Source organism: Laetiporus sulphureus, assembly GCF_001632365.1.
Source record: "Laetiporus sulphureus 93-53 unplaced genomic scaffold LAESUscaffold_27, whole genome shotgun sequence".
Classification (NCBI taxonomy): domain Eukaryota; kingdom Fungi; phylum Basidiomycota; class Agaricomycetes; order Polyporales; family Laetiporaceae; genus Laetiporus; species Laetiporus sulphureus.
The window spans coordinates 352,712-374,835 of NW_024468536.1; the positions used below are offsets into that span (position 1 = coordinate 352,712).

Genomic DNA, 22,124 nt, shown 5'->3' on the forward strand with positions numbered 1-22,124 from the left:
GGCGCCAAGTCCTGCGGCTCCGAGCTCCCTGGCCCACCAGCCCCGAGGTTCCTCCTCGCCGAAGTGCCTTTCGTGGGATCCGGGTGCGCTGTGCATGAGAAGATGAAGATAGCGTGCGAGCACACAGGCTTGTATCATAGGCGATGTCGATGGTGTGTGAGAGAGAGACAGGACACGTACAGCTGAGAGCGAGAGCGAGAGGAAGGTGCGTAATCTCTGGGTCCGTTTATCAGAACGTGTGCAGAGGCGCACAGATTCAGCTCGCGTGCGCAGGAGCAGCTATCCAGCGTTCATCATCATCGTACCAGTTCGCGCGCACGCGTCATTATCGCACAGCATTGAATCCGCTTGGGCGGCCCTGCGATAAACAATATGATGCAATGCAGTACGTCCAGGTCCAGGTACGCACAGGCACGGCGCTCACCAGTCAAGCTCAAGCTCAAGCTCAAGCGCAGGCACATGCTCACCTCCATCTCCGATCCCCCCTGCTCGTTATCGCTCGCGACCGCCGCGTAATCCGTTCTCAAGACACGCTCGCCAGTCGCCTGGTGAGAGTGGGACGCCGGGATATCAGACCTCGTTGGTTTAATCTGCCACCAAGACCCAACACGCGTGCCTCGCTGGACTCGACTCCGGCACACTACACACGAAAGATGTCGCCCGGCGCTCGGCAGGCATGCGCAGCCCAGTGAGATTCATGGACGATCGAGCTTGTCCGCGAGCGGTGCGCGTCCGTCTATGCGCTATCACATCGCCGGCTGTTGCAACGTCGCACCCAGCATCCTTCTTTTTTTCGCACCGCCGTCTCGTAAGCACCGCGATACCGTCGAAGCAGAAAACCCCGCAACCGCCCCGCGTCCCGCCCATCCGGGCCGCACGGCTCTCTGGGAGGACGGGGGTGCCTGGTGCGGTAAAGGAAGAAACGGCCAGGGATATTGCGGCGTGCGAGCCGCGAATAATATTGTCAGTTCAGAGTGGGACCAGGATGAGTAACGTATTCTGGTCCGGAGTGTTTCAGAGATTTAGATGATGATTGCGCTCAGGTCCGTACTAAGCTTGTAAGTATACTTAAGCTCGGGCATGGCGTTGGACAGCGTTTTGTGAGCGAGCGCTCGCGATGCCAACGCGGAGTTTCAAAGTCGATCGAGTTCGCGCGTTTGTGGCTGCGTGGTATCATACGCCACAACCCATTCCCTTTGTGAACCCTCACCAAATTGAATTCGAGCACCTGCAAGTCGCGATCCGCACTTTGACGAGCGTCATATACCATCGAACCCGTATTGCGGTGCACCGAGATCCAACGCATTGACGAAGGACAGCAGCATGCGGGCCCTTGCGTAACAGTAGTGCCTACCATGATCATATCGCAACTCTCCTGACCCGTGGCGCGTGGCGGACACGACGACGCGCATTGTAGGAATGTCACGGCAGTCACCGGTGGTCCTATGGTGTCGGTTGCTGGCGTTGTGGATGCAAGCGAGTCATGTCGTGATAATGAATATTCCGAGGAGGGCAGGGCGGCACGATGGACAGCCTCAGTGTAGTAGATGAAGGACAAGACCCGCAGCGGCGGTGCCAGTGGCTAGTGATGCGTTGCGCTTTCAGCAATCGAAAAGAGAGAGTTAGACGTCACTTCCCAGATCGCGTTTCAGTTGCTGAAAGGCATCGTGGCTTCATGGCAATGTGCCATCAATGAAAACAATCTGAAGCTTCTTGGTGTAGGATGTCGATGCGTTCATGCACTTGTTGTTATTGCGCGTGCGTTGTCGTCAGTGTGATCTTCGACCGTGGGCTGACGACAGGATGAATATGGATGGGCATAGCCTAAGCAATGTTGTTGGCGTTGTGATCCGTTCGGGGATCATCTGCAGACTGCTGGGGCATTTGGGTCCGCAACTTCGCTGGACCAGGCACTCACGGGAGATTGCTGGCCAGAATCATTCTGAAGGACGTCAATCAGGACACAAGCAACCGTTCGTCTCGTACTTTATTAGAGCGAGGGAATTATGCGGAAGGTCTAGAGATGGAGGATTCAAAAGACCAAGGGAGAGATATGCTCAGGATGAACTTGAATGATAGGACTGTAGACGTTCATCCTGAGCATATCCTCCCTCGGTCTTATGAAACAAGCAACCTCGTACCTTATTAGAGCCAGGCAACTATTCGGAAGATCCCAGAGATGGAGAATTCATTGACTGAGGGAGGATATGCTCAGGATGAACTTGAACGATAGGACTTGTAGGTGTTCATCCGTCCTCCGACGTTGACGTTGCAATCGGATCGTAGTATCGTGATTTGCATACGGTTGTCCGTATACAACCATATGACTGCGTATGGAACCGCAACTGCAGTCCACAAGAATTTGATTCCACTTTCCCCAGAGGCGCAGGCCGTCGGCTCAGGGCTGAGGTGTTAACGCAAGTCACTGCTTCGCATTGCTGGAAGGATGTACAGTCGACAAGTGAAGGGGACTTGCTTGGTGCCTAGGTGCGATCCTCAGAGCAACACACCTCAAGAGGCCGTGGAAACGAAGACTATTGCTTGCGCTGGGGGCCGGGCAGGAGCTAAAATTGGGATTACAGTGCATTCGACAATCAGTTAATCCCGGATCGGCGCTGATGCCTGTGAAGAAAGGCACGGCTTCACAGTGACCTTAATGACCATAACTACCTGTAGGTATTCGCTCCTTTGCATTCGAACGTAGATGAATCGAGAAGCGGGACCTGCCTAGGACCTGCCGCTGTGGCACCCTGTGACATTGCTGTGTGACTATACCGTTACAATCATGTAACCCGTTACGAGACGCGATAATGGATGTGGCCACTGGCCACATCAGAGCTGGACCGCTATCGCGTAAAGGTCATCCGTCGACATGGCTTCTTCGTAGTCTCATCACTTACTCTTGCATAATATACGGTATGCCTGGCCCTCGGAACATGAAGAAGAAGAAACAAGTGGAGTCGAAGAAAGCCAAGCGCAACAAACCACTCCCCGACAAGCCGACGTTGGAGACAGACGCTTGCGATGTTCGCTCGCATCCACCAGCTTCTCACCATTCACATCATGCCTCCGAAACCAGTGTACCAGATACCATCTCGAATCAAGTTTCCGAGCTGCAGATATGGAGCCAGCCGCCATCTGACAGCCCCGACGATCACGTTAGACGCACCACACCCTACACCTATGATATGACCTACGAAGACGCTCATCTTGATGCGGATATCCCACCAATATTTACGAAGAAGCCGTTCATTCATGACCCCGGTAACGGACCACGCGTACGGGATACGCGAGCTTTTCTTGCATCGACTTTCGCTTCTCCGCCCTCGCTGGAAGATCCTCTGTGTGCCGAGTTCGCACAGGACGAGATGCTGGAGATGTTGTCACTGATACTCCCAGAGGAGACTGCATTGGTATGCCTTCACTTGCTTTACGTGAGGCTGCCCCTGGATTGACGCAGCTATGAAGGTGCTGTGGTACAATAAGAGCCGCAAGACCGCTCGAGTATGTCCTGCCTGCCAGCGACTGTATCGGCTAGGGGATGTTCTTCCCAAACACCTCAACGAAGAGGCACTCACACAGTCTGCCGAGCACATGCGGGAGCATCTCTACCGCGAGCAGGCTATCAGCGGGCTCTGTACGTTCCCTTCCTCCGCGTGCCCTCTGTTGCCTAAGACTACTTGGCTTAGGCTCCTCCGTCTGCTTCATGCTCGCTGCATTAAACTACCCCGGCGCTATTAGCTCCACGTGGGGACGGATGGCGGAGGAACTGGGCGATGCGACGTGGGACCTGCTGGACGGGCCTGGCACGAACGCCGTCCAAAACGATCGGGGGCTCAGTCTGCTGCTGAAGATGACACGCTGTGCGGATCTCGGGCTGGGAGAACTGCTCTTTCCGGAGGATGATGTTGACGACCTATTGGATGGGGAGGGCAGTCATACGAAGGTGGTAGAGGATCGGACATGGACTACGCCGACGTTTCGCGATGCAGATGGGGTGGAATTAGCAGAACAGATGGGAGGCCTCCGATTGCGTGCTGGGAGCTGATATAGCCGGACACTTCGAGCCCCTCGTGCAGCTGCGTGACTTATCTACTCTAATTAATTCTGCTAATTTTCCGGACACGAACTTCGCATCCGTCTAGTTGGCAAGTCATTGCCTCGACAGGTACATAGCGAACACTTACACGCAAAGAGTGCTATACGGCGTAATTCCTGGTTCATAATACAGCAAGATAGATACTCACCTCTTATCTGTGTTCATCTAAACAGGCGCAGACAGATGAAGAAGCGATACGTTTCCTCGTGCGGTCTAGTGATCGAAGGCAGCTGGTTGTTCTTCTCCATTTCGTTTGTAACGAAAGGACGCTGCACGACCGTTGTCTGTCTAGCCAAGCTTGAACGCAAGCTCATTTCTTTTCCGGGCTCTCGTGGACCTCATCTTCTCGCCCTCCAACGTTTCCTCAAAGCCGTCGTTCGTCCGCTCCCCCGTTCGTCCTCCGTGCTGCAGGCAGTGCTCAGTTCTCGAAGACTCCCCCGCATTCTCATTGAGTCCAGAGGCCGGAGATTTTCACTGTGCAAAGCCGATGTAATAATTCGCGAGAGGAGCTTCCTAACAGTCCCTATTCTCCGATGTCGAGATGCAGCCACAAGTCTGTGGCTTATTGGCGAAGTCAATATTCAGAATGGGGAGTGCTGGCAGGAGGTGCAAGAAAGGTGGAGGTTTATGAGGTGAGTACATCGGAGCGGAGCTGGGAGGGCATGTCATTAGTTCTGAATGCAGTCAGCAAACAACATCTCTGCAAGCTGTGCTGATCGATGAACTCGTGCATGTCCGCGGACGCTTACAACAGGCGTGCCGTCCCGGAATCAACAGGACGCGTCGTCTGCTCCATTGAACCCCGCACATGCTTACTTAAACCTTTTCGAAGCTCTTTGAAGTCTGTCCCGCATCGGTCGTGGGCGCGTTCATAAGTCTGTGGGCCAAGCCGGTCGTTCTGACGAGATTGGATGAACTGGTACGTGCAGAAAAGATTACTCTCCATCTGAGGGCTCAATTGTCCCGTTAAAGCATTCTTCGGAGAAATGAAAGAGCTGTGTCATGCTTGCGTGGCCGATCGACTCTCGTGCAGACGACCGTGTATCGCGCACAAGGTGCACAGGTTTAGTGTTCGTGTGTCGATCTCAATCTTCAGTTCTGTCTGCTATTCGCACTATTTCGAGCATCGTTCTCATGTATGAGCTGTTCGACTGGCGATGCTCTTTGAAGAACGTTCCTGGAGGATATTTGACCATGACACATATCCAAGTTGGAGGCCCGCCTTAAAGTCAGTGTAGCGCTCCACGTGCAGAGCGGAATCTGCTTCATCCTTCGGTCTCTCCTGAGCATCGCGTCCCTCTTACCTTCCACACCCTTCAACATACGCCTAGACAATAATCATTTCGCGATTATACTATCCCACCGCAAGCAAGCGCCTAGAAGACAGTGCGTCGGCTCCCTGTCCGTACTCGATAAGCCATGTCGTCCATGAATGACATTCACATCCCCTTTCGCTTTCAGCTTTCGATGCCCGCCAGAGGGAAGAACGGAGTCATTACCCCCGGGAGGAAGACATGCGGATGGAGCTCGCCTCGCGAAATCAGCATCTGCACACATCCAGTGTGTACCGATGCCAGTTACGGACGCTGCATATGAGTTTAGGATCAAACCGGTACTGGATCGTGCTCATGGCTTCCCAACAACTTCCGTTTATGTTTGACATTCGCTCTCTGCAGAGGCGTGGTCACATAGTGTCTGCGCAAAATTTACTTCGTCTTCTTCCACGGATGCTCAACACAGCCGCGGCGTTATCCAGCAGCATGCCATTGATTATATCCTGGGGTCTTCAATTCCTCATGAGGCAGCCTAAAATGCTCCTCGGATGCTCCTCGGAGCTCCATGAGGCCGCTAGATCGGATGAGGAGCAAATTCAGACGCAAAGGTAATAGCTGGGGTTGGCCGTTTGAATACTGTCTATAAGACGGTCAGGACATGAAGAATGACATGCGCTGAACGCGCCGGGGATCTCGGTCAACTGCCTTTGGCCATCTTCCTCAGGCGCTTCCAACTGCCATTGGCTACAATCGGATCCCCCAAGGGAAGCTGTGCGATTCGTAACAGCTTTTTTTGCAACGAGGCGTGTGGCATATGCATTGACAACTTCCATGTCGGACTACATGCCGCCTTCTCGACAGGCCGATACACAGATTTTCCCATGAAGCCTTATGTAACAGTCCTTGGCGAGATTTTACTTCGGTTCGGCTCGAACGCGCTGATCGCAATATTGCCTTATTAATCACAGAGTCAGTGTATTCTGCTGAGAACCAAGGAATTGCTGTCGATTCTGTTTGCAGGCATTGAAGCCAAGATTGGATGGAAAATTGTAACGGTAGAGCTTGCTGTCGCAAGCAGGAAGAATAAACACGAGCAGATGATATTTCGCTCTGGCGAGCTATTCTATATGCCTTGTTCAGCCATCAAGTGAAGCTTGAGAACTTGATGCATTTTGACAAACCAGATAGCCTTCTCAATGGATGACCCGTGCACCGCAGTAATGGACAAAAGTGAGCACTGATTTTCGTAATCCTCCGACTCTGGATACATTCCGGGTCACCCGGATTGTCCAAGGACAATCCGCGAAGGAGAGTCGACATTGAATCCGACTCATGGGCCACATGGGCCAAGAGAACATTAGCGGACCCAGCTCACCCCCACTCCACATCCCCATAAAAGGAAATGATATGTTCTGTGTAAATTCAATCAAAATGTGTTCGGTCCATCCATGCACCCCAAGCCACCTTACACTGCCTCTACTGTTATTTCCAGATAACATTGATGAGTCCAATGCATAAGCACATCCATATTTACCTTCTGTCATGAGGGGAGTGGGTGTGTTGATACTCACTGATGATATTCATAACGGACATTATTGGCTTAAAATAATTTATGATATATATTACTAGAAACACAATCATCGTGGTCACTTAGCTTAGTGGCTACCACCGCGATTTCATTTTGTATGTCGCAAGTTCGAACCCGGTCAGTTTCAGCTACTTTTCACTTTCTTTTCGCCGGATGATCGTGGAAGTTCACATTTGTCTGCCCTAAACTTGTCATGTGCCGGGTTGTTTGCAATGGTTATTTCACCTTTTTGCCTCTTATCATTTCAAATCTGTACATGATCGTGCAAAAATAACTGGTATTACCATAAGTGGAAATGTGGAGTGGGGGTGAGCAAGGGTCACTGAGAACATTCGTGGCGAAGGTAAGATTGTCTCTACGTATTCGGCCGATACCGTTCTATTAGTGCGTGAATTTGCGAAGAGTACTACAAGGGTAATTCCAGGTCCATGATACAGCAGGGTAGACGCTCACTTCTTCCACACGCTTACTCAACAGGTGCAGAAAGACGTAAAGGAGCATTACACCCGCACGTGCGGTCTGATGAGCAAGGGCAGCTGGTGACCCTTCTCCATCTCGCTCGTAACGAACGGACGCTGCACGATCCCTCTCTTTTTCGTGATATCGCTTGCCGTCACCGCAAGTTCGAACTCGAATGCGCGAACCAGAGTGAACAGCAGCGCTTTCATCCTAATATGGTGTAGCGTGTCAGCGATGCGACCGACATTCTAGTAACGAAGCGGACGGGCGCTTACTCGACGAGGGAGAAGCGGTACCCGATGCACGAGCGCGGACCGCCGAGGAAACTCATCAGGTTTCCCCAAACGCCAGGAATCGTCTGGATGACATCAGGAGGCGATTCCCATCGCTCAGGCCTATCACGAACGATGAGCCTAACTGTCATCTGGGACCTGTCTCACGCAACTCACTTAAACTCAAATGCATCTTCCCCCCACAGATCCTTCGCACGATTTATGGCTAGGACCGGGATCAATATGAGCGTGCCCTGGTCGATCCTGTATTGCCGCGATCTCAGATCAACCGATAAGCTTTGCATGGGCACCACCACTCACTTGATGCTATCGCGCACCTGCCCGTGCACGTCCGTATATGGAGCGTTAAGCGGGATAAAGTCATCCTTACCGGCCATCCGGATTGTTGAAACGACGGGCGAATGAACGCGCATCGTCTCGCGCACGACGGCGTCGAGGTATGGCAGCTCGTTGAGCTCGTCCATGGTGGGATCCTCCGTGGGTATGCTCCAGAGCTCCTCGCGCAGCTTCTGCTGCACCTCGGGAGCCTGGCTGAGGGCAAAGAGGCACCACGTTGTTGCGTTGCTGGTCGTCTCGTGCCCTGCAACGAGGAAGCTATGGAAGCTGCGTCAGTATCGGCTCTTGATAACGAATTACTCTACCTACGTTGGGACCTCTGTAGGACGTGCGATCTTCAGCATAGACCTCAATGACAGCCTAGAGGCGACTCACGTGCAAGTACATCCGCGTCGGACAGCCGTTGACTCTCCGGGATATCGGTGCTCATGTTCGCTTTGATGAGAAGAGTGAGCAAGTCGCGTCCATGAAGACTGCTGCCATCATCATTCTCCTTATCCTTCTCAGACTCAGCAGCTTTCAAGATCGCAGCCTTCTTGTCCGCGATTAGCTGCATGCCGATGCGCCTCATCACCGCCTGAGCAGCGCCCGACTTTCTCGAGAAATTATCAGGCTACGATATTGGTCAGCAGCATCGGTCAATCTTTGTAGAATGCGGCGATTGGGGTGCGAACGCACGATGATACGAAGCGGAGGGATGTACGCCTTGAAGAAGCGGAAGAGGTGCACGCCGGCCCCGGAGAGCGATTCGAACATGATGCTGAATGCTTCGCTAAGTTCGTTCGGCTTGCCCTCGGGGTTAAGTGAGTCGAACTTGTAGTTGAAGCCTAAATATTGGACCACGTAGCATAAACTTGCACGCATTATCTCAGAACAGGGAGGCCACAACGCACCAGCTAGGCCGATGACATCAAGGGTAGCCTTGCTCAGTCCGCTGAGGACGTCCACTCTAGCGGGCTCGCCGTGCTTCGCTATCTCGGCGCTCCAAATATCGCGCAGCTAGAGGCGAATCTCGTTACTCCTCTACCCTATGTTAAACCACACGAGCGCTTACTTGCATGGACTTTTCCACGAAAATCCCTGTCAGCTCTCGGATTTGAGCGGGACCGAAAGCAGGGTTCTGGAATACGACAGGCTATGGACCTGCCAGGCTTGTAACACAGGATTCGACTAACCATAATCCTCCTCTGCGTTCCGGGTGAACCTTCAGACGGTCTGGAAATGTATACACTGCGGGGAGCTCACCTGCATGCGGTGCTGTTCTCCTGGAATTGGACGAGTTAGCTCGGAACGCATCGTTAAATAGGAACTGCTCCAAGGACATACCTTCAACAATCAATAAACCTGCAGCAGACGGGGTCAGCAGCGCGTCAACGGACTGGAGAGAGAATCTGTTCGAACCTGCTCCAAGTATACGGGAGAGGAAAAAGTGTGATATGTGAGGCTTGGGATAGTCGTAAGAATGGCTGAGGATGTGGCTCAGTGCCCGTGTGTCTACGGTGTACAACCTATTTGTCTATCAGAAGGCTTGGGATAGGCAGCACGAGAGGCTTGTGACTGAAGCGTACGTTCATCCATCCCTTGTAATTGATCGTCTTTCCATAAGTCTCGGTCCACGCTTCATGAAGTACGGCCTCTTCAGAATTTCGGATCTGTTTGAGGTTGCCATAAATCCAGCTCGGATTAGAAGGGCCTGGGAGATCGCGCATTGGAGAGATCCATAGACGGTACACGAAAGGGACTAGCTTCCACAGAGCATAAGCAAGCGCGGCTAGTCCCAGAGAGAGGGCGGCGTTCGATGCGTTAGCGACGGACATCGTGTATAGGGTGTTGGTTCTAGTCAGATCCGCAAGCTTTCCTTAGCGCTTTATATTGTTCTAAGATGCCTGCGGGGGCAATCACGAGGGCAATTTGACACATAGAAAGTGATTGCTTCTTCAGCGCGAGTCCCGGGCTGCGGGGGCATGTATGTCGGCACGGAGTCGACGGGTTAGGATATGCTAACGGTTGCTGACAGAGGGAGGGTCTGGACAAGCCATGTGGGAATCGCTTGATCATCGGATGAGTCTCAGGAGGTACAAAGGCGATGCTGGGAAGTTACCCTTGACAACTATAGCATAATACGCCGGAGAACCGCGCAAATTTCTCGGCTGATGGCACCCACAGGGTACGCGCGTTTTCTCACCAGCTATCTGAACGAGTTCGAAGCATGAAATACAGCCCAAACAATTACACTTGTCTTGACGATCGAGGAGGGAAAATGTTCGAGTGATCCGAAATTGACCACCGTCACCTAAAATAAAACAATCCCGAGCGTGCGATTCGTCACGGTAATAACCGAGTCGATCATGTTACTCCGAGAAAGTCGGAAATCAGTATTCTTCGGAACATTTCGTCCGACAAGCGAGGGTAAGTAGTAAGTACCGGTCGAGACTCAATATCGAAAAACGTCATTCATTCGCGATCTTGGATCAACCTTCGCTCGACAGAGATAATAGTAGGGATTCTCAAGCAAGCATGTACAGCAAGAATGCAAAAAGTCTTATCCTCGCACGTACGACCTGATGAGCAAAGGCAGCTGGTTGCCCTTCTCCATCTCGCTCGTAACGAATGGACGCTGCACAATCCCTATCTTTTTCGTACTATCGCTTGCCGGCACCGCAAGTTCGAACTCGAACGCGCGAACCAGAGTGGACAGCAGGGCCTTCATCCTACGCGGCGCGTCAGTGATGCGACATTCGAAGCGGACGGTGCACTCACTCGACCAAGGAGAAGCGACATCCGATGCACGAGCGCGGACCGCCGAGGAAGCTCATCATGTTTCCCCAAACACCAGGAATCGTCTGAGTGATGTCAGGGGGCGACTCCCACCGCTCAGGCCTACCAAGAATGTATTGAGCCTATTACCAGTGACAATCCGATGCATGCGACTTACTTGAGCTCAAACGCGTCTTCGCCCCACAAGTCCTTCTCACGGTTAATCGCCTGAATCGGAATCACGATAGGTGTGCCCTGGTCAATCCTATATAGTAAAGGACGATCTCGCATGAAAAAGGAGACCTTCGCATGCACAGACCGCCGCTCACTTGATGCTATCGTGTACCTCATGCACGTCCGTGTACGGGGTGTTCAGCGGGATAATGTCGTCCTTGCCGGCCATCCGCATCGTCGCGGGGACAGGCGAATGAACACGCATCGTCTCGCGCACGACGGCATCGAGGTACGGGAGCTCATTCAGCTCGTCCATAGTGGGGTTCTCGGTGGGCACGCTCCAGAGCTCCTCGCGCAGCTTTTGCTGGATCTCGGGAGCCTTGCTCAGTGCGAAGAGACACCACGTTGTTGCGTTGCTGGTCGTTTCATGTCCTGCGACGAAGAAACTGTTGGACTCTCGTCAGTGTTATTCGCTCCTTCTGAAGGAGCTATTTTGCGTACGTCGGGACCTCTATAGCCTGGTAAGTGATCTTTAGCATGGATCGCGGTGATGGCCTAACAGTGGCTTACGTGCAAGGACATCCTCATCCGACAACCGTTGACTCTCCTGAATATCGGTGCTCATATTCGCTTTGATGAGAAGAGTGAGCAGGTCGCGTCCATGCATACTGCTTCCATCATCGTTCTCTTTATCCTTTCCAGACTCAGCAGCTTTCAGATCGCGGCCTTCTTGTCCGCGATGAGCTGCATGCCGATGCGCCTCATCACCGCCTGAGCAGCATCCATCTTCGTCGGTATACTATCAGGCTGTGATAGTCATAGAGATAGTCAAGTCAAACAGGCATAGAAGGAGAGATCAAAACGCACGAAGATACGAAGCGGCGGGATAAACACCTTGAAAAGGCGGAGGAAATCAATGGCGACGTCGCTGAGTGAGCCGAACATGACGTCGAACGCTTGGCTGAGTTCCGTCCCCTTGCCCTCAGGATTGAGAGTGTCGAAATGATAGTTGAAGCCTGAGCACCGCCGTATCGTGTTCTGCGCGAGATAGTGCAGGACGAAACAGACATGCGACGTACCGGCTAATCCTATTACGTCGAGCGTAGCCTTGCTCAGTCCGCTGAGTACGTCCACTCTAGCGGGCTCGCCGTACTTTGATATTTCCGCCCTCCAGATATCGCACAGCTGCAAAAGGATCTAGTTACTTCTCTAGACATTACTCAATGCAATGGATGTCTACCTGCATCGACTTCTCTACGAAGATCCCCGTCAAATCTCGGATTTGAGCAGGGCCAAATGCAGGGTTCTACCAGGTGAGGGGTCACGGATAGAACAGGTCACGAGACACGGCGGCCGACTGACCAGGATCCTTCTCTGTTTTTTTTGGAGAGATCTTCAGACAGTGTCAAGATGCATGCTTTGCGGAGAGCTCACCTGCATCCGGTGCTGTTCCCCTGAATCAGACCAGTCAAACCAGGCGCGTCGCCGGACAGAGCTATCTCGAGCATACCTTCAACAATTAACAAGCCTACGCAGACAGGTCAGCAGCACATTCACGGATTGAGAAGATATTTTATGCGGACCTGCTTCGAGTATGTTGGACAAGTTGAAGCGCACCATCTCAGGCTTCAAATAGTCATGAGAATGGCGGAGGATATGGTTCAGCGCCCGGGTGTCCACGGTGTACAACCTTTTCCGCCTAGCGGACCAGCTGAGATCGGCACCACGGAAGAGCCTGAAATGAAAAGCGTACGCTTATCCATCCCTTGTACTTGACCGTCTTTCCGTAGGCCTCTGTCCAAGCTTCGTGGAACTCCACGGCTTGTGGTCCCTGAATTTATTGAATTGCCGTATTACAGGCTTGCATTTGGAGGGCCAGGAAGGTCACGGATTGAAGAGAACCAGAGACGATGCACGATGGGGACTAGCTTTCATACTGCATGGGCAAGGGCCTCTGCTGCCACAGAGAGAACCGCATTCAAGGAAGAAACGATGGGCATCGTGGATGAATCTGCTTCCATCTGCTGGTATTATCTCGCGCTTTATGCATTCGGCACGGATTTGCGGCAGCACGAACGAAATACTGCTGACAGTTGACGCGGTTTGGAAAATACTCTCCGCGGTTACAATCAAGCGGTGTGGGAACCTTGGTGATCCATTGAGCCGCAGTCGATGGCAAGAACGTATCCTGATGTTTTCAACTTGCTTGACAAGATCCGCGGAATGTCTATGCTTCATCGTCAACGTTGTGAGCCGAAGTGAGATGCGAGAGTGGCTAGCGATCCTCGAAGCGACAGATACTTCGTGTACCATGTGCATGTGCATGAAGACTCGGAAGAGTAATCCAAGTTCGCTGTGATTCATGGCCGGTGATCTTATTCCGAGAGTGTCAGAAATTAGTGCATCTCAACGTAAGAATGATCTGAGACACATTGATCGGCGATGCGTTAACAACACTGCCAGCATTACACCTGACTTCTATATGCCTGTTCATTGGTCTCATCGCGCCTGAAAGTGAATCTTCTTTCCAGAGCAGGTCCACCTTAGAAGCGGTGACCGTCCATGACGCGCTAGGGGTATGGTCACAGCTCAGCAGGACCCAGCTCGTGCCCATCACCTTAGGTGAATTTTTCGACCATGAGCTCATCGAGCCTGTGCTGAATGTATTGGAAGTCAGACATGCCTCCGGATTTCCCGACGACGGTGGATGAGCCCACCGAGTACAGACACTGGATTTTCTGAAGCGAGAGAGCGCGCCGTAAAATGCTGTATATCAACTATTCATTAGGATTTTCGCAGTGTGGCGTTGTTTGGGCGAACTGACCGAGGTTGTCGGCAGCCATCATGATGCCATCCTTGCAATGGATGGCGAGGACATTGCTGCCAGTAACGATGGGCTGCTTGAGCATCGATCAGAGGGAAGCAGACTCTCGGTAAGACCAAAATGTTTACACAGTGAAGTATCGAAGTGCAAACACGGGTGAAAGGGAAAAATGGCGCAGAGGGAACGTGTTGTACTGGTCATACAGATCGCTTCTCTGCGAGTCATCAACTATCAGCACTTTCTTCAATGCAAGGCAAAAGTACCACATGACGGATGTCCCCACTCGTTGGAAAGTGGTTCACGGTGAGGGTAAGGGCTTAAGGGGAGAATAATTGTGGACGCGGTCGTGAGCTCGAGCCTCGCGCCATGGTCACGCTCCGAGCGCTTGCTATCAGCCGGCGGTATATATAAATTGGTTGAAGAAACAAATTATAATGAAGAAAGTCGACGTACTTTACAGAATCGGCAGCGCATATCGTTCATACTCAGTCGTAGTGTTTCAAGTTGACACTGCAATGTCACGTTGTAATCACGACATACGCTATGGCCTCAAAGTCGAAAGCAACAAAGCAGGGTGATGCAGCGACCCTCATTTATCCTCCATTTCTCTACCTAGGTTCGCATCTACAAAGCTCGGCCGCTTTTATCGCCGCACATGGCATAACGCACGTCCTCAGCATCAGCTCTAAACTGACAGCGAAAGTGGCGTCCGTCTCGTACCACCTGGCTGCCGCTAACAGGCAGCCCGACCGCGTCCATTGAGAAAATTATGTGGCTGGCGAGCGCCGTCATCGACCCCGCGAAAGCGGGCAAGATCCTCGTGCACTGCTCGGCGGCGACATCAGGAAAACTCCAACTTTACCTTTTTCCTCGCTTTGCCACCTTTTTCGAGGATTAAGGAGTGAAAATGACAAAAAAGCATGAGGATCTCCTGAAATTGCACCTTTTTCTTATGAGAGCTTTTTACTCGAAAAGGAGCGGAAAGGATGGTGAAAAGGCATTGATCCGCCAGCTGCATCAGAATCAGCCGAAGCTCGGCTTTCCGGCTTACACCGGGGGCATGAGCTCATGATTCCGCTGGGAACATTTTGGACACATCATGATAACAGTCACAATGTAACTCTAATGTTACTGATGTAAACATCACGGAATAATTTGAATTATTTTGAGTGAGCTCATTTTGGAATAATAGTGATATTATTCAGAAAGACACCAGGATGAGACAACAATTTCGCTCTGGCCAGCATTCATATTATATGTTGGTATCATTTTGAATGGATCTTAAGGGTACATTACAAATGTGATCAATGTGATGTTACAATGAGTACCAGATGCTTTCCATCATGTGCCAGCTGGAATCATCTTGAACGCATCGGGGATGTCCTAATATGGTTAGCATATTACCATATATAGTAATACCAATTATGCGAATCACAATGAACCCATTGGGAACATCTTGAAGACATCATGGCCACTCACAGGTATCATTCAAGATTGTTCCTCAAGAAACATTTAGGATGCTTTTGCAATAATGCTTGAATGCTGTCATGTGCAGCATTGGGGTCTCATTCTTGCATCTTTATGAATGCTATCAAAATTGTGCCGCAATGTTGATGCTTAAAACATTTTAAAACATTCAAAATGATTTCAAAATGTATGCACTAACAACATTGCATAATCATTTGGACTGTTATTACAATGTGTCCAAAATGTTTCGGGCGGAATCATAGGCCCATGCCCCCGGTGTTAATGTCTTTAAACAGAATTTCTCGTGACCTTCCCGGCGCTTTCTGTGTGACTTTTCCATGAAAAAGGACAAAATAAGCGCAGAACCAGGAGATCCCCACGCTTTTCGGGCTTAATGCCTTTTTTGAACCCAAAAAAGCTCTAAAGGGGGCTAAAAAGCAATAATTGAGTTTTCCTGATGGATATCGCGCTCCCCGACGGTCGTCGCTGCATATTTGATGACGAGGTATGGGCTATCATTGAAGGACGCGATGGATTGTCAAGGCGAGGCTGGCTATGTGTCCGAATGAGGGATTTTTGTCGCAGCTGAAGAAGCTCGAGATGCAGCTTCGTGGAGAATGCTCGCTGGACGTGGATATATTGCCTGGCGAAGAGGAAGATCGATTAGCTCTGTTCAACTCATGATGCACGAGGTCCTATGGGCATCGCAGGTCGTGTTTCTCTAGGTGGTGAGATTTACAGCGGTGCTGCATGTTGTGGATGCTGATACGGCTCAATCTCTCTGCAGGTTTCCCGCACAAGTTGGATCGGCGCATCCCGCGGGCAACAGACCAGCCCGGAGCACTCCACTGCCACTGCAGACGACATCCTGCAGTGAACGAAGGATTTGTTAGCCGTACTTGTAGGCACCGACTACGGTGACAAGGACGTCCGCTGTACGTCACCAATCATCCAATCGCATTCAACACGTCGCGACATTTGAGACATCGCACAGAATGCAGGCGACGATAGGGAGCTGAAATGATGGGATGGTCAGTCGCCATTCTTTGATCGAATGTGGCCACCGGTTTCACATAGTCGTTTTCTAGTTAGAGTGAGAAAAGGGCACCGTTGATGGTGACAGCGTTATCCTGTTCCAGTAAATGATTACGGGCATAAACGGGAAGGCCATGAGACGTTGTTGGCAGCAAACGTTTCGAGGCTGTGGTCTCCTCGTCCTGACAAATACTCTTCTTATCGGCGACATTAAAGTGAAGGACGAAATCACCGAAGTGGTCTCTAAGAAAGCAATCATGCCACCACGGGCTTGAAGGATCTATTCCTGCCCTCGTCCTGACAGATACTCTTTGTAGTTGATGACATTTAAAAATGGAGAATGAGATCATCAAAGTGGACTATCAGATCAATTATGCAAACAGGGCCTTGGATGGACCTCCAGTTATCGCCAAACCCTCAAGATAACCATATCACTTGGAAGCAGATGATGAGAAACGGACAGGTTTGACACGGGGTGGGAATGTGCGGGAGCTACGTCCTTGTGGGCGGTGTAACAGAAGCAGGCATGGTAGAAGGCGGTGATGCTGCTTCGGTCTGAGCAGCCGGCGCACGGCGCTCAGCTCTGGCTAAACAAAAGCAGATGCTATGCTGCGTGAATGGCAGAAATAACAAGGCGCGTTCGGTAAGGATGTATATTTGCTTCAGTTTTGATCGCTAAAACACAACATCTGAGATTTACACAGGCGCTGTGCTTAACTTCCTGCACAGTTGACTATTAGCGAGGCAGGGCTCATCTCATCGGCACGGGAGTCAGCTTATTCTTTGCAATCGCTCGCCTCGTTGCAATCTGGGTGACAGGAGTCTGATTTACTGCCTGACAGCGCGATGACCGCAACCGTAGAACGCCTAGGACGATGACGATGAAACGCCGCAACATCGATATATCATTGATCAATACCGGGTCCCGCACATGATAGCATTTTCGTCTCTTCGCTCCTGCCACCCTTCAAGGGGCCGTTGGCCTCGTCTGTTGCAGCAAATCTTGCCAAGCTGGTCGTCTTCTTTCCTCCGTAGAGCTTCCAACATCAGCTATGACAGTCCACGGCAGATCGTTCGTCCTCTGTCTGCTCGCCCTGCAGGCCTGTGTCTTGCTCTGTTGCGCCCAATCACTAGTGAATCGGACGTTTCAGTGGAGTTTCGGCAAGAACGTTAGTGGGTCGGGTTCTAAAGCGTGCTCGTGTGAGCCAAGGCTGATGAATATGTCTACTGTATCCGATGATATGAATAGTTTCTCGAAACTGCGCTCGAGGAATGCCAGAACGTGACCGTCGTCATCGAGCCGCTATCGAGCAAGTCGTCGGAGATGGGTGTGCCGCCGTACTATCTCATTGCATTCGAGCTGGGAGGTGTCCCGACGACGCGCATGGTCGGGTCTAATGCCTCAGAGCTCTATTGGCAGGTTGGCCATCGAGAAGGTGCGTTTAATGGCCTGTGAAGTTCGCCGATAGTTGATGAATTGATATGACAATGCTTTACAGGATCGGCGCTGATGATAACAATGGTCGACTCGAATGACAGTACTGGGGGCGTTTCTCCGACACTACACATTGTGACAGGTATCTTAAGCTCCCGAACTGACCTATATCACCAACTGAGATTGGCCCGCTATCTGTAGCCGGCAGCAACAGCTCTTGCCTTCCTTCTTCTTCACCTTCCGCCGACATCGCACGCATTACGCCAAATCTTACTTCATCTCTTTCCACATGTGAACCGTGGGGCCTCACATTAACCAACGGCACAAAACCGTATTCAATGATATTGGCAGCATTGAACTCGCCTGTAGTGACGAATGTGACGCTGGGCCAGGATGACGATGTGTTTACGTACATCAATCGCGCGGGTCCTGACGGTGAACTGATAGGTAACGTTTCGTTTAGCGTCTTGATGGAGCCGATGTTGACTTTTTTGTTCTGCAGCTGCTGTAGTGAGTGCGTGAGTCTACTCCCGTTTTCCACTTGTCTACGAGCTCAGTCATTTTCAGCGATGGTCAATGGGGCTATGCAACTCTTACCGTTAACACGGTCGGCTCGACCGATGACGAATGCGTCGGGCTGGTCTCCACCTCACAAACACAAGCTGAAATTGCCGCGGAGGCTGCCGCTCGCGAGCGAGCTGCCGAAAAGCGTCACCGTGAAGACGTAGTCATTGGCGTCGTCATCGGCATTGGCAGCACACTGATCCTCGTGCTCGCTGGCGCTTGGCTGCACAGACGACGGCAGCAGGCCATGGCACGCAGGGTTTGGGACGGCCCGGAGATGCGTGCGACAGCATGGGTACCAGATTCAGACATGGACCCCCCATCCGTGCGATCGCACGTCAAGAACTATTCTACCGACACGGTGACAACCGCCGCAACCAACGGCCTCCTGCTTTCGCGCGCGCCGCCATACGAAGAGCAGCAGGCAGAGAACAGGGTGCTCGAGCAATCACAGACGACGCCCGCGCTGGTCCTTCCTACATCACCGCACTCATGGCGAAATCGTAAGCAGCAAGAGACCTCGTCGAGCATATCAGACACATTTGGGGCGCCACAGCTGCCGAACCTCGCGTTCTCCCATCTGTCGATGCCGATGCTGCGCTCGCCGCGGGGGCAGACATATCCCTTGCTGGAGATGAGCCACTCGGACGTCCAGCCGGACGTCATCATTCAGCACCGCGATGGCGGGGTCGTGCATGAGCTTCCACCGCCATATAGCGCGATCACTATCAAGGTACGAACTCGGGCACTGTCTTTGGTTTTGGTCCGAGGTAGGGTGGCCGCGATGAGAGTATTCACTTTCTGGATGGACCGTAAGCGGGATTGCGCTATCTAGAGAACAGATGAAAAGCAGTCTTTATGAGTCAGAAATTCTCGTCATTAATGGATAGTTTGTTACCGAGGACGGCAATGTAACAGTGCTGCATTTTTTATAATTATACGGTATGGTCGCTTATTTGCACATGTCTTGACGGCAATGGACTGTAAAATTCGGAGCCATTATTATATTTTCTTTCACAAAGCTGCTGTCTCGTGCGCCCTGGCCACCGCACAGGGCCCTGCGGTGAGTTCAGGGCCTAAATAGGCAGCAAATTTGTGGGTGCGGAGGATTCGGTGCGACGGCAGTGTAGAATTAAGCATGAGGTCGGATCTCGACGACCACCATCGCCCATTCTCGTACGCTCGGTGTCTTGCCTTCGCTTTCCTCGTCCCTGCTGTGTACCTGCTCCGGTACGGGGTGTCCGTAATCCACCGCGAGCCCGCTGTATTGCCACATTCAAATTAATTTATCCGGACCCACGCCTCCGCACGTCGCGTTCTGAGTGCAAAAGTACTTTATACCATATGGATGTCTAACGCGCTGGAAATGTCGTAAGGGCTGCATCTGTAGACTCCCGACAATTCATCGGCATAGTATGGTTCGGAGGTACAGTTGATGCCTTTTCTCCTGGGAAGAGGTATGAAAAAGTGACAAAAGGCATTGAAAAGTAAATGTAGACGGACTTTTTCAGGTGTGCAGACAGGTTTGCATGCCTTTCAAACCCCGCTGTGGCTGAAGGTAGCCGTCGCGTTGCAATGCGCTCGTTGGCTTCCGACGACTTCATTTCGGAACGCGAAATGTTCTCTCATATCACGCACGAAATTCTCAGATGCTTTTAGCAAAATCTAGTATGCATTTAGCGTTCGCTGAGTTTGCCACTACACTCATATAGGGGAGTTGCCCGGGGCTTGATCCCGTGCTGGCTGGTTTCTTATATTTGATCCCTTCTTCCACCCCTCCGCGTATATTGGCATGCCCTGTCTTGGGGGCGCGAGGCTCGTCTTCGACTTGCCGGCAGTTCCATTCTGGCTATCTCTGCGCCGTCCTCGCTCCTCACCGAGTTTATTTCACGTTTCCTACTCTTGCTCCATCGCCACCCCGACCCGTTGGCCGCCACGTCGCGCGTTCTCTATCATGGCGCGTCTTCGTAGCGACCTTTGAATACACGTCAGGGCGATGGATGTAAGTCTCGTACATGTTATTCTATGAGGTATGTGTCTAACCCGTAATTTGACATGTTCAGCTTAAACGATGACCTTTGCCATGCAGAGCGCAGACGTATCTTTAACGTCGATAAGCTAAGTCGACTTGCAGCGGAGTCTCTAAAAACTAGCCGAGCGTGGGTTTAACCATACCTTCCTCATCACCATGCGCGGTGGCTTCCAAATGGTGGTGCGTATCCCGTACCCGCTACGATTCCCAAGTACTTCACTGTCACTAGTGAAGTGACTACTATGGCCTTACTCCGTTCCTCCGGGCTGCCTATACCTGAGGTATACGGATACTCTCCTGCGCCGGACAACGCGGCAGAGACCGAGTATATCTTTATGGAATTCGTTGAAGGCACTAGCTTGAGCGACATATGGTTTGGTTTTAAGGAAGGGGACATAATTTCAATCTCACGCCAACTTGCTGAACTCGAGTCGAAGATGATGTCGATTGCTTTCCCGGCTGGTGGAAGCCTGTACTATATAAAAGACTTGGAGAAGGTGGCCGGGAGGCCGGGCATCCCGTTAGAGGACGAACATTTCTGCATCGGTCCAGATACAAGACTGCCTCTGTGGTATGGCAGGAGATCACAGCTCGACGTAGATCGAGGACCATGTAGGCCGCTCTCTGCCTTTTTATCATTACTCCTTCAAACTAACTGATAACCATAGACGAAAGTGCCGAAGCAGCACTCGTAAGAAAAGCTGAAAAGGAACTAGCTTATCTGGAGCAGTTCGGTCGATCGCTGTTGCCGTTCCAGCACGTAAGGAGGGAAGGTTGCCAGCACCAGGAGCAGCCACCATCGGATCACATCGAGAACCTGCACCGCTATCTCTTCATCGCATCGTCACTCATCCCTAGAAACCCGGCCCTCGATCATTTCTGCATCTGGCATCCCGGCCTCCAGCCAAGCAATATCCTCATTTCCAGGTCATCTGACTCTAACTTGCACATCATCGGCCTGATCGACTGGCAACACGAACAAGCCGGGTTGGGGGAGGTCTCACGGGCAGTAGTCGATACGGTTATTCTACGACGTCGTATATTCAATCATGTATTCTACCTTTCATACAATTGCATGATACTCCGACTATTGCGGTGAGACCCCTCGTTCTTACCGGAAGTTTCTTCAGCGTATCGCGATATAACGTCCGCAAGGGAAAAGAACATCATGCATGTTCCCCTCGACGCGGAGAATGGTCGAGAAAGGACAGCGGGCCACCATCTGGTCCGTACTCGTCTACATCGCAAAAGAAACCTGGCTTTGTCAAAAATGCAGGAATGACTGGACCGGTTGTTTCAGGAACCTGACGGTCCCCATCGCTGAGCTGCATTTCCGGGCCAAGACTCAACGGGGCAGGCCGTACTCCTGCATGCACGCGCGATACGACGACGCCGCGTAGAGCCGATGTCGAGCTGTGCCGGTACCAAGCGTCGCAGACGATAGCTCCCGACCCGGGCCAGCAGCTTGCATAAAGGCCAGAAATGGACTCGACTCGACGTTTATCGGTCGAAATGCGCTCATGGTTGGAAAGGTAGAGATCAACACAAGGTAGCTTGGTCCACTTTGCGGCACGTCCTGCGGGTCTTCAGGCTCTCGACGGTCGGGGTGTGGAGACCGGAATCTGCACCATACGTTGGTCGTTATCGACATTCTTCATAGGTCGGCCACCAGAGAATCGGAACCGGGCAGGTGGAGCTGCATTCCCGACTAAGTCTACTTAATGGTGCAGTAGACATTTGCCCTTTCGATTGAATTTTGCGTTTACTATGGCATTTTACAGACTTAC

The 22,124-nt window shown here is 51.8% G+C and overlaps 10 protein-coding genes across 10 annotated transcripts; 6 read left to right on the top strand and 4 right to left on the bottom strand.

The window, feature by feature from the left end:
• Positions 1–58: 58 nt before the first annotated feature.
• Positions 59–865, top strand: LAESUDRAFT_238186 (uncharacterized protein). The gene has a single exon (XM_040901686.1). It carries the CDS (start codon positions 144–146, stop codon positions 690–692), a length of 549 nt encoding a protein of 182 aa, XP_040763031.1. The 5' UTR covers positions 59–143; the 3' UTR covers positions 693–865.
• A 2,053-nt stretch (positions 866–2,918) lies between these two features.
• LAESUDRAFT_656177 (uncharacterized protein) lies at positions 2,919–4,048 on the top strand (the record flags this gene model as incomplete). Its single annotated transcript, XM_040904600.1, has 3 exons — positions 2,919–3,413; positions 3,469–3,637; positions 3,690–4,048. 3 exons carry the CDS (start codon positions 2,919–2,921, stop codon positions 4,046–4,048), a joined length of 1,023 nt encoding a protein of 340 aa, XP_040763032.1.
• A 78-nt stretch (positions 4,049–4,126) lies between these two features.
• LAESUDRAFT_727250 (uncharacterized protein) lies at positions 4,127–5,018 on the top strand. The gene is made up of 3 exons (XM_040909184.1): positions 4,127–4,208; positions 4,273–4,731; positions 4,784–5,018. The coding sequence occupies exons 2-3, from the start codon at positions 4,283–4,285 to the stop codon at positions 4,896–4,898; spliced, it is 564 nt and encodes a 187-aa protein (XP_040763033.1). The 5' UTR covers positions 4,127–4,208; positions 4,273–4,282; the 3' UTR covers positions 4,899–5,018.
• A 2,152-nt stretch (positions 5,019–7,170) lies between these two features.
• LAESUDRAFT_727252 (cytochrome P450) lies at positions 7,171–9,877 on the bottom strand. The gene is made up of 14 exons (XM_040909185.1): positions 9,618–9,877; positions 9,451–9,565; positions 9,376–9,393; positions 9,295–9,314; positions 9,225–9,236; positions 9,104–9,169; positions 8,943–9,048; positions 8,728–8,876; positions 8,425–8,662; positions 8,359–8,368; positions 8,014–8,307; positions 7,870–7,956; positions 7,696–7,815; positions 7,171–7,630 (listed from the first exon to the last, which is right to left on the bottom strand). Exons 1-14 carry the CDS (start codon positions 9,864–9,866, stop codon positions 7,462–7,464), a joined length of 1,653 nt encoding a protein of 550 aa, XP_040763034.1. The 5' UTR covers positions 9,867–9,877; the 3' UTR covers positions 7,171–7,461.
• A 714-nt stretch (positions 9,878–10,591) lies between these two features.
• Positions 10,592–12,600, bottom strand: LAESUDRAFT_760463 (cytochrome P450; the record flags this gene model as incomplete). The annotated part of the gene is made up of 13 exons (XM_040912745.1): positions 10,592–10,760; positions 10,810–10,929; positions 10,985–11,071; positions 11,136–11,426; positions 11,482–11,491; positions 11,551–11,779; positions 11,848–11,996; positions 12,060–12,165; positions 12,221–12,286; positions 12,343–12,354; positions 12,415–12,434; positions 12,491–12,508; positions 12,564–12,600. 13 exons carry the CDS (start codon positions 12,598–12,600, stop codon positions 10,592–10,594), a joined length of 1,314 nt encoding a protein of 437 aa, XP_040763035.1.
• A 159-nt stretch (positions 12,601–12,759) lies between these two features.
• On the bottom strand, positions 12,760–13,584 carry LAESUDRAFT_238295 (uncharacterized protein). The gene is made up of 2 exons (XM_040901687.1): positions 13,412–13,584; positions 12,760–13,354 (listed from the first exon to the last, which is right to left on the bottom strand). The coding sequence occupies exons 1-2, from the start codon at positions 13,444–13,446 to the stop codon at positions 12,865–12,867; spliced, it is 525 nt and encodes a 174-aa protein (XP_040763036.1). The 5' UTR covers positions 13,447–13,584; the 3' UTR covers positions 12,760–12,864.
• LAESUDRAFT_238385 (uncharacterized protein) lies at positions 13,567–14,292 on the bottom strand. Its single transcript, XM_040901688.1, has 4 exons — positions 14,258–14,292; positions 13,933–14,192; positions 13,805–13,877; positions 13,567–13,746 (listed from the first exon to the last, which is right to left on the bottom strand). Exons 2-4 carry the CDS (start codon positions 14,027–14,029, stop codon positions 13,599–13,601), a joined length of 318 nt encoding a protein of 105 aa, XP_040763037.1. The 5' UTR covers positions 14,030–14,192; positions 14,258–14,292; the 3' UTR covers positions 13,567–13,598.
• Positions 14,293–17,168: 2,876 nt separating this feature from the next.
• Positions 17,169–19,240, top strand: LAESUDRAFT_750736 (uncharacterized protein; the record flags this gene model as incomplete). Its single annotated transcript, XM_040911619.1, has 7 exons — positions 17,169–17,475; positions 17,556–17,742; positions 17,806–17,883; positions 17,943–18,188; positions 18,244–18,259; positions 18,309–19,038; positions 19,196–19,240. The coding sequence occupies exons 1-7, from the start codon at positions 17,359–17,361 to the stop codon at positions 19,238–19,240; spliced, it is 1,419 nt and encodes a 472-aa protein (XP_040763038.1). The 5' UTR covers positions 17,169–17,358.
• Positions 19,241–20,084: 844 nt separating this feature from the next.
• On the top strand, positions 20,085–20,642 carry LAESUDRAFT_727256 (uncharacterized protein). Its single transcript, XM_040909186.1, has 2 exons — positions 20,085–20,335; positions 20,395–20,642. The coding sequence occupies exon 1, from the start codon at positions 20,098–20,100 to the stop codon at positions 20,284–20,286; it is 189 nt and encodes a 62-aa protein (XP_040763039.1). The 5' UTR covers positions 20,085–20,097; the 3' UTR covers positions 20,287–20,335; positions 20,395–20,642.
• Positions 20,439–21,559, top strand: LAESUDRAFT_238538 (uncharacterized protein). The gene is made up of 3 exons (XM_040901689.1): positions 20,439–20,517; positions 20,567–20,949; positions 21,006–21,559. Exons 2-3 carry the CDS (start codon positions 20,580–20,582, stop codon positions 21,434–21,436), a joined length of 801 nt encoding a protein of 266 aa, XP_040763040.1. The 5' UTR covers positions 20,439–20,517; positions 20,567–20,579; the 3' UTR covers positions 21,437–21,559.
• Positions 21,560–22,124: the final 565 nt, after the last annotated feature.

Excerpts from the sequence above, each read along its gene's own strand:
- LAESUDRAFT_238538 (XM_040901689.1), top strand. The coding sequence starts at position 20,580 with ATGGCCTTACTCCGTTCCTCCGGGCTGCCTATACCTGAGGTATACGGA. Across the intron at positions 20,950-21,005 it reads CGACGTAGATCGAGGACCAT|ACGAAAGTGCCGAAGCAGCA; the intron begins GTAGGCCGCTCT and ends TGATAACCATAG.
- LAESUDRAFT_238385 (XM_040901688.1), bottom strand. The coding sequence starts at position 14,029 with ATGACTCGCAGAGAAGCGATCTGTATGACCAGTACAACACGTTCCCTC. Across the intron at positions 13,878-13,932 it reads GCACTTCGATACTTCACTGT|CCCATCGTTACTGGCAGCAA; the intron begins GTAAACATTTTG and ends ATGCTCAAGCAG. Across the intron at positions 13,747-13,804 it reads GATGGCTGCCGACAACCTCG|CATTTTACGGCGCGCTCTCT; the intron begins GTCAGTTCGCCC and ends GTTGATATACAG.
- LAESUDRAFT_727256 (XM_040909186.1), top strand. The coding sequence starts at position 20,098 with ATGCCCTGTCTTGGGGGCGCGAGGCTCGTCTTCGACTTGCCGGCAGTT.
- LAESUDRAFT_727252 (XM_040909185.1), bottom strand. The coding sequence starts at position 9,866 with ATGTCCGTCGCTAACGCATCGAACGCCGCCCTCTCTCTGGGACTAGCC. Across the intron at positions 9,049-9,103 it reads TCGTGGAAAAGTCCATGCAA|CTGCGCGATATTTGGAGCGC; the intron begins GTAAGCGCTCGT and ends ATTCGCCTCTAG. Across the intron at positions 7,816-7,869 it reads GAAGATGCATTTGAGTTTAA|GCCTGAGCGATGGGAATCGC; the intron begins GTGAGTTGCGTG and ends CGTTCGTGATAG.
- LAESUDRAFT_727250 (XM_040909184.1), top strand. The coding sequence starts at position 4,283 with ATGAAGAAGCGATACGTTTCCTCGTGCGGTCTAGTGATCGAAGGCAGC. Across the intron at positions 4,732-4,783 it reads GAAAGGTGGAGGTTTATGAG|TCAGCAAACAACATCTCTGC; the intron begins GTGAGTACATCG and ends TTCTGAATGCAG.
- LAESUDRAFT_238186 (XM_040901686.1), top strand. The coding sequence starts at position 144 with ATGTCGATGGTGTGTGAGAGAGAGACAGGACACGTACAGCTGAGAGCG.
- LAESUDRAFT_238295 (XM_040901687.1), bottom strand. The coding sequence starts at position 13,446 with ATGCTGGCAGTGTTGTTAACGCATCGCCGATCAAT. Across the intron at positions 13,355-13,411 it reads TTAACGCATCGCCGATCAAT|ATCACCGGCCATGAATCACA; the intron begins GTGTCTCAGATC and ends TCTCGGAATAAG.